The sequence below is a fragment of the Euleptes europaea genome, chromosome 11 (genome assembly GCF_029931775.1).
Source record: "Euleptes europaea isolate rEulEur1 chromosome 11, rEulEur1.hap1, whole genome shotgun sequence".
In the NCBI taxonomy this organism is placed as follows: domain Eukaryota; kingdom Metazoa; phylum Chordata; class Lepidosauria; order Squamata; family Sphaerodactylidae; genus Euleptes; species Euleptes europaea.
This window is the reverse complement of record NC_079322.1, coordinates 1429639-1445737: the sequence shown is the minus strand read 5'-3', so window position 1 is coordinate 1445737 and position 16099 is coordinate 1429639. Positions and strand designations below refer to the sequence as shown.

The following is a 16099-nucleotide window of genomic DNA, read 5'->3' as shown; positions in this document are numbered from 1 at the left end:
CAAAGTCTTTGTAGTTATTCCTCTGTGAAAGTAGATGCCTTGGAATATCCTTCAGTAGTATAAGAGAGGAGTCTCCTGCTGACACTGGATTTTCATAATGAATCTTCATAATCTTGTCTTTAACTCTGGTGTCATAGAACACTATCATCAAATCTCTTGGCTTAGATCTTCTCATTCTAGCAGGTAGTGGTATCCTGTATATTCTATTAATGGCTTGTTTTAATTCTTGTTCATCTATCTGAAATAAGTAGGCCAAATTTGGTATTGCAGATTCTTTATTATCTCCCATCATATCTGGAAAATTGCGTATACGAAGGTTGGTCTCTTTCACTCTCATCTCCATCATTGCCATTTGATTTTTTGCCGCCATCTGATCCGCTTGTATTGTTTCAATCTGTTTTTCTTGGCTTGTTAATTTTTTCTTTGTGTCCTTGTGCTCATCCATTACTTTCTTAATTGATACATCCATCGCTTGCATATCTGTCTTCATAACAATCATTTGAGTTTTTACTTCTTTCAAGTCTCCAGTGACCACATCCAACTTCTGATTAATAGCTTGGGATGCTTGACCAAGATTTGTCATCATAGAAGTCAACTGTGCCATCTGTGCAGACATCTGTTCAAACTGTTTATTTGTTGCCTCAGTTTGTTTAGTTAGCATATCCTGTAACTTTTTTTCCATGGTCGAGGTTTGTAAAGAGTCCCTTAGTTTAGTATAGGCAGGGCTATGTAGTGAGCCAGAGCGGGGTCGAGACATTTACATTCAGAAAAAGCTGGTAAAATACATGTCCACCGACAGGGCCTTTAAGGTGCTGGTTAAAAGATGATAGTTCAAAGATCAGCCTAGTAATTTTTTCGGGTTGAAAAGAGTCGAAATTGGCTTTAAAATTGCATTTTAAAGTTTTAAAATACCAGTGAGTTTTTTCGGTCGCTCTAGATCGGATTAATCAGGAAGTAAACAGGAAGTTACTAGTGCTGCAGACCTTCTATCGCCTCTTCTCGATGGTTATTCCTTCAGGAATGATTTGAAAGTAACTCGAGTGCGACGGATATTCAGTCCCGCGGCTACTTCCTGTTGTTTTAGTTCCAATGATAGAGAGGGTGTTATAGAGAGTCTTCCGTTCCAGGCACTCCCTTACTGCAAACGTGGCAGGAATTCGCCGGAAAATCAGGAAGAGAAATCACCCTCCCCTTCCTTCGGACCTCTCATTGGTGATAATTCTTGTCAGTCTAAAAGGTATCCTTCCGACTCTTTGTTATGATTTAGGCTGATCGATCCGATAAGGCTCCTGTCGCTAATCCCGATGACTAACTCAGATCAAACTTTTTCAGTTCGGATTATGGAGGGGTGGGGGTCCCAGAAATATTCTTATCAGCCTCCCGTCTGTTCAAATTTCTAGTAAGTAGACGAAGAGTTCTTTTGTACTCACTTGGGTGTCAAGAGGTGAGGTTCTTTTCTTTATGTAGTCCTTATGTTGGTATTAAGGCGGTGGAGGGTAGAGCTTGCTGCCAAAGTTGCGTTTTGGCGATGTCCTTCCCTAGTGCCCTCGCAGGACCGGCATCTAGGACTCCGAGGGGCTTAAAAAAGCCCCCTCAGAGTACCTAGGAGGTCAAACCGCGTTTGCGGGCTGCAGGGAGTTCCTGCTTTCCAACCCACTTGCAAGGGTCGGATTGGGGTATCTATGTACCCCAAAAATAACGCAAACTTGGATTTCTCCCAGGACAACCTGGGGAAATGGAGTGCTCTCTCCAACGGCACCACCGGAAGTCCATTATCTAGAACATTTTCCAGTCAGGCAGTCAATCTTTATTACAGCTTGCAGGCCATTCAGAAGCAGAAAATAGAACATTTTCTACTTTCTGTTATGTTTAAAGCCAGGCAATAATAAAGCTTTAAAACATATCAGTCCTTCTATTAAACCAACATTAATTAATAAAATGTGCGGCAGTGTGGAAATAATCAGCAGCAGGCATTCCGTCACTTCAGGATCCCTGCCTGAACCCAGAAGATTTACACAGATTTATGAACCTCCTTATAAAGATGGACACTGAGGGATATGCATAGGGTTCCCAACTCCAGGTTGGGAAATTCCTGGAGATTTGGGGGTAGAGCCTGGGGAGGTTGCCATTTGGGAAGAGGAAGGACTTCAACTGGGTATCCTGGCATGGGGCTCCCCTCCCCCTCCAAAGCAGCCACTTGCTCCTGGGCAGCTGATCTCTGTAGTCTGCAGTTGTAATCCCAGGGATCTCCAGGCCCCACCTGGAGGATGGCAACCATACTCATAAGGCAGAATCTCAGAGCCATTGCAAAAAATACTTATCTCCCGCACTTCATAATTGCAAAAATGTGCATAGTAGAAGGAATCTGAACAAGGATTGTGCAGGCCAAGGGGTGCTGTAAGCTTCAGAACTAGCTAGGGTTTCCAGCCTCCAGGTACTAGCTGGAGATCTCCTGCTATTACAACTGATCTCCAGCCGATAGAGATCAGTTCCCCTGGAGAAAATGGCAACTCTATGGCATTGAAGTCCCTCCCCTCCCCAAACCCCGCTCTCCTCAGGCTCCGCCCCCCAAAATCTCCAGGTATCTCCCAACGCAGAGCTGGCAACGCTAGAACTAGCTCCTTTAATTGGGCCCAGAAACAAAGCGGTCAGCTACCACAAAACAAGTTGAACATATACCTATTGATCAATCGGGGGCAGGCAGCAACATTTCACACTAGCTGTCACTTCCGAACTGCCTTCAAGGGCAGCCCCACGTACACTCGTTGTTGAAAAAGATGCAGCAGCAGAAGCAGTCATAGCTGCTTAGAAGCAACCTTGTGAGGAGCCCACCCATGCAATTGACCTGATCTGTTAATAAAGCCGCAATCCCAGAGGCAGGTAGTTTTACAGCTTTGAAAATGTCTAGATCCCCACCACCACCGTTTCTGCCTTGACTTGGTTCCATTTGTTTTCCCTCATTCGTTTAACCCCTTGGATGGGGGTTTTTTTTTTAATTGAATGTAACTGATTCAAGATTGCTGTTTGTTTATTTTTAAATGAAAGTGTGATTCCTGAAATTAAGTCTGTGTGGGAGATCTACAAACACCTAACCTCTTTTTTAACTGTTGTCATGCTCTCAAATGCAGTCACCAAAATTCACTAATTAGCAGTAAATACTACATCTATATGTCTGTCTGTCTATTTATTTACTGAGCTATCCATTTAACTAGCTATCTTATCTATTTATCTCTGTCTGTTTATCTGTTTAGCTGTCTATTTAATTATTGGTTAAATATATTTTTATCTCTCTGTATATATATTTATCTCTCTTACCTATATATCTACCTTACCTATTTACATATCTATATGTCTCTGTCTATTTATCTCTCTATTTAGCTGTCTATTTAATTTTTATCTGTCTTACCTACATATCTATCTTACCTATACATCTATCTATACATCTATGTCTATTTATCTAACCTATTTATCTCTTTTCTAGTCTGTCTGTCTGTCTGTCTGTCTGTCTGTCTGTCTGTCCGTCCGTCCGTCCGTCCGTCCATCCATCTGTCTATCTGTCTGTCTATCTATCTATCTATCTATCTATCTATCTATCTATCTATCTATCTATCTATCTATCTATCTATCTATCCATTTGTATATTTAGCTATTTAGCTATCTGTTTCTCTATCTGTTCATTGATGGAGTCCTCTGTCTTCCTCTTCCAGTCTGGGAAGTTCTCCTGCGGTTCTCCAACACCTCAGAACCAGCCACAGGGGCTGCAATATGCTGAAGATGCGGCAGAGCATGAGCACATGAAAGCTGTCCTGAAGACATCGTCTCCAAGCGGGGAAAACACCACCATGTTAGGAGTGCGCACTCGAAGCAGAGCCAGCCGAGGTGAATTTTGGCACGCTGGTAGGGTTGTTGAAAAAAAAATTCGGTATAGTTTGGATTCGGCAGAATTCGGCCCGTCTCGATTCGGGATATGTTGAAGTCCGAACTCCCCCAATTCGGATCCATGGAATTCAGCGCCTAGTTCGAGGGAAAATTCGGCCAAATAAATTCATTAAAAATGCACTTGCTCCTTTCTGCGGATCCAGGCGGGGCATTTTTGGGGGTAGAGGTCTCAAACTTTCAGGGTAGCTTGAGGGGATGCTTCTTGCAAGAACCCCCAAGTTTTGTAAAGTTTGGGTAAGGGGGTCCCGAGATATGGGGCCCGGAAGAGGTTGCCCCCCCCCAAAATTGCCCACAGTGACAGGAATAAAGCCACTTAAAGCACATTGGCGCTTTTCCGCAGCTCCGCGGGGGGCATTTTTGGGGGTAGAGGTCTCAAACTTTCAGCGTAGCTTCAGATGAGGCTTCTTGCAAGAACCCCCAAGTTTTGTAAAGATGGGATCAGGGGGTCCAGAGATATGGGTTCCCCCCCCTTTTCCCTATTGGGATGAATGGGATCAGCCGATCCTATGCATCTAGAGAGTGGCAAATCCAAGGCAAAGGGGGGACCCATATCTCTGGACCCCCTGATCCCATCTTTACAATACTTGGGGGTTTTTACAAGAAGCCTCATCTGAAGCTACACTGAAAGTTTGGGGGCTCTAACCCCAAAAATGTGCCCCCTACAGACACGGAAAGGAGCGAATGTGCACACGCACCCCCCCATGGGGATTTCTCTCACACAAACAAATACTCTCTCTTTCTCTCCCCGGGCCACCCAGCAGCTGGGCTCACATGCTCAATCGCGACTGATTGGCCAGAAGAAGACCCTGCTTGGCCACCGATTGGCCGCGGGAGAATGCTGCTTACTAACTGGCAGTTATGCTGCTGTGCCGAACCCCGAATTTGCCGAATTTATTCACTGAACACCCTGAACTCGCCGAATTCGGCTCCCCGGTTTCCCACCTTTTTTGAGTTCAGTTCCATCCGAACTAAAAACCACCGAATCGGGGGAAATGTGGCTGTTTTTCGGTTCGGGCCAAACCGAATCGACAGCCCTACACGCTGGTATTCGCGTGGTTCTTTTACTTGTTTTTATTGTTGCATCTCTGTGTCTATCTGGATGTGTCTGGATTGGTATGCACAGCCTGTGCTGCGGACATAAAATGGTGGGGAAATCTAGGCCATCATTATTTATTTATTTATTTTAACATGTTTATATTATGCCTCGGCTTCATGTTCTCAAGCTGGCTTTTTTACAGTGCAGCCCAAAGGGGGGGCAGAAGGGCTTTGGAGGCAGCGTGACCCCAGTTCCAGCATATCTGCTACTTGCGCTGTCCAGATGGGCGTTTACTCTAGCATCGGGCCACTCGCACCAGCACCAAGGAGCGGAGTGGCAGTACCCCACCCCAGCAGTGTACCTGCAGCTCAGGGACTCATGCCAACACCAAAAGGGGCGTTCCAGGGGGCCAGGCTGACAGGGGCAGCCCATGGAAAGGCATACAGCAGTTTCACGGGCTTCAGGGAGTCTTCCTGTGCGGCTTGCTGGCCGCAACTACCCCCCCCCCTTAGGACTGTGCTGCCCGAGCAGTAAAGATGAGTAGGATGATTATGAAAATGATTCCCCAAATCTTCATTCACCCAAGGAACTCCGTTCCTGTGACTGAGCTATAGTGTGGTAGGGCAGGATACCATACAGCATCATTTGGAATAATAGTGCCCAACCCCCAAACCATTCTCTCACAACAGATGTTTCCAGTAGAAGATTGGAAGGAGAACAACAGCTGAGTACATCTGTCAGGGGCCCTCAATGACATTCTATGGAGGTTTATGAGGCCTCTGGATTTAGAATCATAGAGTTGGAAGGGACCACCAGGGTCACCTAGTGCAACCCCCTCCACAATGCAAGAAATTCACAACTACCTTCCCCATACCCCCAGGGACCCCTACTCCATGTCCAGAAGATGGTCAAGATGCCCTCCCTCTCATGATCTGCCTAAAGTCGTAGAATCAGCATTGCTGACAGACGGCCATCTAGCCTCTGCTTAAAAACCTCCAGGGAAGTAGAGCTTACCACCTCCCAAGGAAGCCTGTTCCACTGAGGAACTTCTCTAACTGTCAGAAAGTTCTTCCTAATGTCAAGACGGAAACTCTTTTGATTTAATTTTAACGTGCTGGTTCTGGTCCAACCTTCTGGGGCAACAGAAAACAACTTAGCACCATCCTCCATATGACAGCCCTTCAAGTACTTGAAGATGGTTATCATATCACCTCTCAGTCTTCTCCTCTTCAGGTTAAACATACCCAGCTCCTTCAACTTTTCCTCTTAGGACCTCATGGGATACCTCTATATGAAACCATCTTCAATTAGATGATTATCATATCCCCTCTCAGTCTTCTCTTTTTCAGGCTAAACATACCCAGATCCTTCAACCTTTCCTCATAGTACTTGGTCTCTAGACCCCTCATCATCTTTGTTGCCCTCCTCTTGTCACGTTCCAGCTTGTCTACATCCTTCTTAAATTGTGGTGCCCAAAACAGAACACAATACTCTAGGTGAGGTCAAAGCAGAGTAAAGTGATACCATCACTTTGCGTGATCTGGGCACTGTACTTCTGTTGATACAGCCTAAGATCGCATTTGTCTTTTTAGCTACCGCATCCCACTGCTGACTCATGTTCAATGTTTGGTCTACTAAGACCCTAAGAACCTTTTCGCACACACTACTGCTAAGACAAGTCTCCCCCATGCTATAATTATGCATTTGATTTTTCCTACCTAAAGGTAGAACTTTGCATTTATCTCTGTTGAAATGCATTTTATTAGTTTTAGCCCAATTCTTCAGCCTGTTAAGATTATCCTGTATCCTGGCTCTGTCTTCTACCATATTTGCTACCCCTCCCAATTTGGTATCATCCGCATATTTAATAAGCATCCCCTCTATTCCTTCATCCAAATTATTTATGAAGATGTTGAACAACACAGGGCACAGGACTGATCCCTGAGGCACTCCACTAGTCACTCCTCTCCAAGTGGATGAGGAACCATTAACAAGCACTATTTGGGTGCGATCTGTCAACCAATTACAGATCCACCTAACAGTAATAGGATCTAGATAACTGACGGGAGAATTTTCAATTCCCCCTTCTGGGTTCTAGTAATTGGAGTTTCCCTGCCTGCTTCTTACCAAAGCAAAGCCAGAGAATGTGATAGAAACACAGATCATAGACTTAGGACCAATCCACACACACGTATATAACAATAAAGCATATAGATTTATTGAACTTACAAAGGTTATAAGGCAAAAGGGGAGAATAATACTTGACAGATTTAACAAACCCCACACAGAAACTAACAGACAAACAAACAGTAAGTCAGAGCGCTCTGGATCACCCTAGGGAAAGACAAAGATGGCAACCACAAGTGGAAAGCCTGATCCCTTTCCCCAGAATGACAAAGAACTGGGATCTTGAAGGACTTTTTTTATAGGCTAAACCAAACGAGACAGAGTCTTAAAACGGCCCCTCCTTACAAATTTTCCCAGAGATGAGCTTTCCACAAATTATGGCTTTATCTCGCTTGGTATTGTCCTGTTTCCAAATAAGTTACTTAGTTAAAAGGATCTCTGACAACTTACTGTTTGTGAAACTTGTGTACCTAAGCAAATTTCCCCAATCTAACAGATAACTTGTTTACTGGTCCATATGACCTTCTTCCCCCTAAAACATAATTGCAAGCTCCTAGTGTGTTTTTAATCTACTTCTACAAATGTCATCTCCAGTGCCCTTTAAGGCAGAGGTTAGTCACAGGCTTCTAAGCTATAGGTTGTAATATAAAGATGGTTCTTCTTAAACCAAATTATTCTTTAATAAAAATTCTCACCACAATAACATTTTCCCAATTTATCCATAAGAGTATTATATGGAACCTTATCAAAAGCCATAATGAAATCAAGATAAACTATGTCTACAGCATTCCCCTGATCCAGCGTGGTGTAGTGGTTAAGACCGGTGGTTCTGGAGAACCAAGTTTGATTCCAACTCCTCCACATGAGCGGCGGACGCTAATCTGGTGAACCAGGTTGGTTTCCCCACTCTTACACATGAAGCCAGCTGGGTGACCTTGGGCTAGTCACAGCTGTCTTAGAGCTCTCTCAGCCTCACCTACCTCACAGGGTGTATGTTGAGGAGAACTGAAGGGAAGGTGTTTATCAGCCAATTTGATTCTTCCTTAAGTGGTAGAGAAAGTCGGCATATAAAAAGCAACTCTTCTTCTTCTTCTTCTTCCTCCTCCTCAAAAAAGGAGATAAGATTAGTCCGACATGACTTGTTCTTGAGAAACCCGTTCTGGCTCTTAGTAATCAGATCCATCCTTTCTAAATGCTCAAGGGTTTGTTGGATGATTTGTTCGAAAACTTTTCCCAGTATAGAAGTCAAGCTGATGAGTCGGTAGTTACCCAGATCCTCCTTTTTCCCCTTCTTAAAGATGGAGACAACATTTGCCCACTTCCAGTCTTCTGGCACCTCACCTGTTCTCCCAGAATTCTCAAAAATAATGGACAGAGGCTAAGAAGTTACATCTGCAAGTTCTTTGAGTACCCTTGGATGCAATTCATCTGGCGCTGAGGACTTTATTTCATTTAAAGAAACTAGGGGTTTGTGCACTACCCCAATGCCAATCCTAGGCTGCAAATCCCTTCCCTCATCATGTGTTCTGTTCATGCCATGTTGAGCACCGCTTCCCTTGCTAGAAAAGACTGAGAAAAAGTAGGAATTGAGGAGTTCTGCCCTCTCTTCATCTCCTGTTACAATTTCACTTTCCGGTCCCCGCAATGGGATTATCTTGTCCTTGTTCTTATTCTTACTCTGAACATAGGAAAAGAGTCCCTTTTTGTTGCATTTAGCATCTCTCTCTTGCCTAAGTACTGAGCTTTAGCTTTCCGAACACTCTCCCTACAAGCACTAGTTATTTGTTTATATTAATCTTTGGTTATAAGGCCCTCCTTCCACTTCCTAAATGAGTCTTTTCAAAGCTGTTTATGGAGCCACCCTGGCCTCTTTAGTCTCCTCCCATTTTTCCTTCTCAAAGGAATGGTTTGTGATTGCACCTTCAGTATTTCATTTTTAAGAAGCTCCCACCCTTCTTGAACTCCCTTCTCTTTAAGTATTTCTGACTATGGGATTCTACTCAGCATAAGTTTAAGTTTGTTAAAATTAGCTCTCCTAAAGTCCAACCTATATGTCTGGCTATGTACAGTTTTTCCTTTCCCCATGATTGTAAATTCCAAGATGACACGGTCACTACTACCCAGGGTGCCTACTACTTTAACCTCATCGACCAGTTCTTCCCTGTTGATGAGAATCAAGTCTATGATAGCAGATCCCCTTGTTTCCCTGTCCACTTTCTGGAATAGGAAGTTGTCTGCAAGGCAAGTCAGGAATTTATTGGATCTTACATTTTTAGCAGAGTTGGACTTCCAACAGATGTCCAGGTAATTAAAATCTCCCATGACCACTGTGTCCCGTCTCTTTGAGAATTTCGTAATCTGGTCTAGGAGTGTCTCATCCAAGTTCTCTGCCTGGTTTGGTGGTCGATAGCACACCCCCACCATAATATCACTATTATTTCTGACTCCTTTTATTTTTACCCATAGACCCTTCCCTGAACTTCCATGCTCATATTCATGTATTTCTTCACAAGTATACACATCTTTGACATATGATGCTACTCCACCCCCTTCCTTATCTGTCTATCCCTTTTAAACAAGCTGTACCCCTCAGTCTTAATATTCCAATCGTAAGTGACATCCCACCAAGTTTGGCCTATTAGGTCAAAATCCCCTTCCTGTATTAGGGCTTCAAGTTCCTCCTGCTTGTTTCCTGTACTCTGTGCATTAGTGTAGACATCGGAAATCATGGTTTATGTGCCCCGAGGTTTTCATTTTTGTACTTACCCACAAGTTTATGTTTCTTCACAAACATGCCATTCCCTACAAATCTTTATTGTTCTCGTCTCATTATGGTTCAGCATCCTAGGCTTTAAGTTTTTGTCTCGCTCCACCATAGGATTTAGTTTAAAGCTTTCCTTATCAGGTTTGCAAGGCTCTCACCAAACACATTTTTTCAACCCTCGTGAACTTCATCTCAAAAGCGTAATCCATGGTCCAAGAATCCACACCTTCCTTGACTATGCCATCTATGCATCCAGTCATTAATTTGTAGTATTCTTCTTTCCCTTCCTAAGCCACAACCTTCAACAGGAAGAACTGACGAAAACACAACCTTCACCCCCAGGTCCTTCGCATTCTTACCCAGAGCCGCATAGTCTTTTTTAATATGTTTTTAATATGTTCTGGGCTGTGTCAGGCAATATCATTTGTTCCCACGAGTGAGCAAAAAGGATAATAATCTGTGGGTTTAATGAGTCTTTTTGCCCTTTCTGTCACATCCTGGATTCACCTGGTAGACAGCATATCTCTCAAGACAACAAGTCCAATCAGCACACTTTAGACTCTACCCCTTTCAGTAGGGAATCCCCAATTACCAGGACACGCCTCTTCCTGAATTGGGGAGCGGAAGCTCAAGTCCTGTCATTCACAGGAGCCTAAGAAATTTCTTTCAAGCTTTGGGGGGGGGTAGCCCTTGTTCTAGTGGTCCAGAATCAGTATCTATGGGGAGATCCTAGAACTGATTGCTGGATTTATGTAGACCGCTTTTCTAATTTCTTTCTTAACTTCATTTATGGCCTGCCTTTCTCCCAATTGGGGAGTCAAAGGGTTCATGTTGTTCTCTTCCATTTTATCCTCCCAGTGACACTCTGAGGTAGGTTGGATTTTTTAAATTGTTATGGGTGGTAGTTCTGTTAAATTTGTGTTTTATTTTCACTATGAACTGATGTGTCTTAAAATTTAAAACTAGTAGAAAGGCAGGGTGTAATTTTTTTAATGAATGTCATGTAACATACATTATAACAGGGGCAGAATAGCATTCCAATTTAATGTACAGTGAGGGGAAAAAGTATTTGATCCCCTGCTAAATTTGCCCGTTTGCCCTCTGACGAAGAAATGACCAGTCCATAATTTTAATGGTAGGTCTATTGTAGCTGTGAGAGACAGAATAACAACAGGAAAACCTCTAGAAACCCAGAAGACAAAAGTCAGAGATTGATGTGCATTATAATGAGTGAAATAAGTATTTGATCCCTTTGCAAAAGATGACTTAGTACTTGGTGGCAAAACCCTTGTTGGCAATTACAGAGGTCAGACGTTTCTTGTCGGTGGCCACCAGGTTTGCACACATCTAAGGAGGTATTTTGTCCCACTCCTCTTTGCAGATCCTCTCCAAGTCAGTAACATTTCGAGGCTGATGTATATCTACTCGAACCTTCAGCTCCCTCCACAGATTTTCGATGGGATTAAGGTCTGGAGACTGGCTAAGCCACTCCAGGACCTTAATGTGCTTCTTCTGGAGCCACTCCTTTGTTGCCTTGGCCATGTGATTTGGGTCATTGTCATGCTGGAATACCCATCCTCGACCCATTTTCAATGCCCTGGCTGAGGGAAGGAGGTGCTCACCCAAGATTTGACGATACATGGTCCCGTCCATCGTCCCTTCGATGCAGTGAAGGTGTCCTGTCCCCTTAGCAGAAAAACACCCCCAAAGCATAATATGTCCCTCTCCATGTTTGACGGCGGGGATGGTGTTCTTGGGGTCGTAGGCAGCATTCCTCCTCCTCCAAACATGGAGAGTTGAGTTGATGCCAAAGGGCTCGATTTTGGTCTCATCTGACCACAACACTTTCACCCAGTTCTCCTCTGGGTCATTCAGATGTGCATTGGCAAACTGCAGACGGGCCTGTACATGTGCTGTCTTGAGCAAGGGGACCTTGCGGGCTCTGCAAGATCTCAGTCCTTCACGGCGTAGTGTGTTACCAGCTGTTTTCATGATGACTATGGTCCCAGCTGCCCTGAGATCATTGACAAGTTCCCCCCATGTAGTTCTGGGCTGCTTCATCACCGTTCTCATGATCATTGCAACTCCTCGAGATGAGATCTTGCATGGAGCCCCAGACCGAGGGAGGTTGACAGTTAGGGTTAGGGTTGTCACCTTCTCGCCAAGCTGCTTGGCAATAGTCTTGTAGCCCAGTCCAGCCTTGTGCAGGTCTACAATCTTGTCCCTGACATCCTTGGACAGCTCTTTGGTCTTGTTCATGGTGGCTAGTTTGGAATCTGATGGATTGATTGCTTCTGTCGACAGCAGAACCCTAACCCTAACCTGGCTGGTTGATAGGGGATCAAATACTTATTTCCCTCATTATAATGCACATCAATCTCTGACTTTTGTCTTCTGGGTTTCTGGGGGTTTTCCTGTTGTTATTCTGTCTCTCACAGCTACAATAAACCTACCATTAAAATTATGGACTGGTCATTTCTTCATCAGAGGCCAAACGGGCAAATTTAGCAGGGGATCAAATACTTTTTTCCCTCACTGTAGATTTGTACAATTTTCTCAACTTCTGTGCATTTTTACAAAGCACGATTTGCCACTATTCTTACTTGTTGAACCCATTAGAAACAAATGCAGTAGATAACATAATACAGAATATACAGCGGTGGAGAACTAAGCTTTGTATTTCCCAGGCCGTGTCGGTTCCTGGACTGCTGGCAACGATGAGTCACCTAATGCCACTGATGATGCAGCAGATGAGATCATGGATCGGATTGTCAAGTCTGCCACACAAGTGCCAAGTCAGCGAGCCGTGCCCAGGGAAAGGAAGCGATCCAGAGCAAACAGGAAATCGCGTAAGTAGAGCTGTCCCTTTTGCATCAGTATATATGTATCTCTGTGGGTTTGCACATGCACTGTATTTGAAACAAATGTGCTAGTGGTGTGACCATATGTTAAAAAGCAACATATGTTTGTCCAGATAGAAAAAGCAGGATGGGAAGTTTCCATCAGAGAATAGTATGCACATGGCGCAGAGTGGTAAGCTGCAGTACTGCAGTCAAAAGCTCTGCTCACGACCTGAGTTCGATCCTGAAGGAAGTCGGTTTCAGGTAGCCGGCTCAAGGTTGACTCAGCCTTCCATCCTTCCGAGGTCGGTAAAACGAGTGTCAAGAAGTTGAGACCTCTCAATTTCTTGGATTGTATTATTTCTTTTGTTTCAGGCCTGGGAGGCCTATGAATTCTGTGTTATTGGGATTTTAGACCAGAAAAATAAGTTTCCTTTTGAAAACTGCTTCTGTGGAGGGAGTAAGCCCCAGCGGGTGCTAGTTAACCTTTCCCCTTTTTGGAATGCAAGGCCGTGCATTGCCATGGTAATTAAATGGTCAGCCATCATGACAATGTCCAGGTGCAGGTAGTTCTGCAGGCTTCCTCACCTGAACACATCTCTGAATGAGTCAGCAAATCTGACCAAGCGATTAATTAACAGCTAAGTGCTTGCGTTTTCTCAATTGGCCTCTATGAGCTCATGCCACTGAGAAAACGAATATAAGGACAAACCAACCCTTGAGAAAACTATGCATGCTTTGGGGTACAGCAGGAGAGCTGTGCTGGCTGCATCACAACCCATTTGATTTTGGCCCTACGGGGAAACTCTGGTCAACTTGACCTGCTTGGAGAAACCTTTGGACAATCTTTTGAAACTCTTGAATGCTGGAAGATCTTTGGGAAGTTGGTAACTATAAACCTGATACAAGAAACCTTTGCCAATCCTTTTGAACCAAAAAGGCTTTTGAATGTATTAGCTAGTTATGCTAAATAGTTTATTATTTTCTTGCTTAACACTTCATGAACCTTTTCTTTCCTGTAAACCAGCTTGAATCTTATAAATAAATTGTTAGCCTTTAAATGGCTTGTGTCTGTGATTTTGGGATTCCAAGCCTAATTCTAAGTGCCTTGTGTGAGTGTAAAACCACCTACCAAAAACCTAAGACATTTTGGGAGTGTAATCTTTCCCTGGCAGGCCTCTACCTTGCAGGGTAAGCGTTGCACTCAATTTTGGAGTGAGTTGGGAGAGGATTGCCCTTATCTTCCCCCTGGAGCTCAATCTTTTGAAAGGGCTGGTGGCAGCTACTCCTTGGGCTTGGGGCGAAAGCCTGGAGTTCAAGGTTTTGTCTTTTGGAAAACTTTTGACCAAACCAAAGCAGCCTCCAACTGGTGGAGACAGGTTGGGGAGCTCTTTGACAACGAGTACTCAGCTTGCTGGGGGTAAAGGGAAGATGACTGGCAAACCACCCCATAAACAAAGTCTGCCTAGTAAATGTCGGGATGTGACGTCACCCCATGGGTCAGGAATGACCCGTTGCTTGCACAGGGGACATTTACCTTTACCTTTTATAAAACACCAGCTGCCTACTTGCACTCCCCGGAAGTGAATATTCGTAGGAGGGCTGATACACTGGCTAGATGTGCAGCCTTACCTTGCCATCCTAGAAGGGTAATTCAAGAAGGTCCGTAGGGCGGAGAGACTCTGCCCCTGTTTCTCAGGGGAACTGCAGACTATTGAGCATGTCTTTTTCAGGTGCCCTTTTTCTAGACAGCCCATCCCAAAATTATTGAACCCCTCATCGGGGAAAATGGGCATTGGAGGAGAGGATGATTGGACAAAAAGGGTTTTGTTGGGTGATAATTTCCCAGTTACCTCTCAGGTGGCTAAATATTGTGCATTTGTACTTAAGGAACGTTGCCTCAAAGTATTCCCCCGATCTAATCTGGAAAATGTATAACCTGGTATTTTATATTGAGATTAGTCTTGGTTTGTAAATTCGTTCTTTGCAGGCTCTGTCTCTGTTTTATCTGGCAAATAGCCATAAATAAATTATTATTATGCAGTATAAAGATTTCTCTTCATATGAGCATCCCATTCATGTCTTTAAATTTCTTGCCTTGAACCCATACTTATGGCGTTCAGCCACAAAATTCTGTGCATCTTGTCAAACTAATGCTGGCAGGTACAAAATCTAACAATTGAAACTCTGAAGGAACTGGATGCCATTTTTAAGAGTAGAACCCAAGATGGTCCTGGCTAGCCTAATCTCGTCAGACCTTGGAAGCTAAGCAGTTGAGTACTTGGATGGGAATGCCAGGGTTGTTGTGCAGAGGCAGGCAAGGGCATGCCACTTCTGAATGTCTCTTGCCTTGAAAACCCCGTGAGGGGTCACCATAAGTCGGCTGCCACTTGACGGCACTTTCCGCCACCAAAGACCATTAGCTGTGTGCCCCACAAGTGCCAGTGATAGGGCCCTGTGCTCAACTGAACAGTAATCTGGTAGTCAAGTCATATTAGAGAAGAAAGAGCAAATGTCAGCCCTTGACTTTCAGAGCATGCTAAGCCCACTAATGTAAACATTAGGCTAACATTACTGGCTTTGATGTAAAGAAAAGAAATATTTTACAACTGGAAGTATCTCTTTATTTTTAGTCATAAGGTTATTTCAGAGCTAAAAACCACCACCTCTCAGATAGTTTTAAATCAACTGATTCATGTGCCAAAAAGCAGCCATGAAATGTCGCAGAAGCATTTATCCTCCTTCAAAAATACAAGAAGACCTTTGGCAGAGCTACCTTTAAACACCGTGGTCGTGTGAGTGTTTGCTATGTGTGGTAGCTTTCCCTGGGCAGGTTTTGGAGTGATTGTTCCGGGGAATGAAGTGGGTTGGCGCATGTTGTCTGATCAATGAGTCACAAGGAATTGTGTCCACGGCTCCAAATTCTTGAAGGAGAGACCCCCAAGGAAGTCTAGGGTCGCCATGCAGAGGCAGGCACCGGCAGACCACCTCTGTTCCCCTCTTGCCTTGAAAACTCCGTGAGGAGAGGTCACCATAACTCGGCTGGAACTTCACGGCCCTTTCCACCACCACTGATACCCGAAAGGCTGTTGTTGTTTCTGAAAGTTATTTGTAAGGTCATGAAAGGTTACCTTCACGGGCAGCCCATACCTGGAGGGGTGGATTCGCAGGGGGTGGGGTGGATCCTCAGAGGCTTCCCGGCCGCCGCGGAGAATAAAAAAGGAGAAAATGGGGGTGTCAGAGAGCTCCAACCGGTCTCCACCAGTTGGGCTGCTTTGGTTTGGTCAAAAAGCTTCCCAAAAAGACAAAACATTAAACTCCAGGCTTTCACCCCAAGTTCAATGAGTAGCTGCCACCAACTCTGGACCAAAATTTAAGCCTCCAGGCATGGGG

At 44.3% G+C, this 16099-nt stretch overlaps 1 protein-coding gene across 1 annotated transcript in view; it reads left to right on the top strand.

The window, feature by feature from the left end:
- FHOD3 (formin homology 2 domain containing 3) overlaps positions 1-12723 on the top strand; it is a 437196-nt gene extending 424473 nt beyond the window's left edge. The window contains exons 23-24 of the mRNA XM_056857839.1: positions 3708-3879; positions 12554-12723. Coding sequence (XP_056713817.1) covers positions 3708-3879; positions 12554-12723 — 342 coding nt within the window. The remainder of the gene's footprint in view (positions 1-3707; positions 3880-12553) is intronic.
- Positions 12724-16099: the final 3376 nt, after the last annotated feature.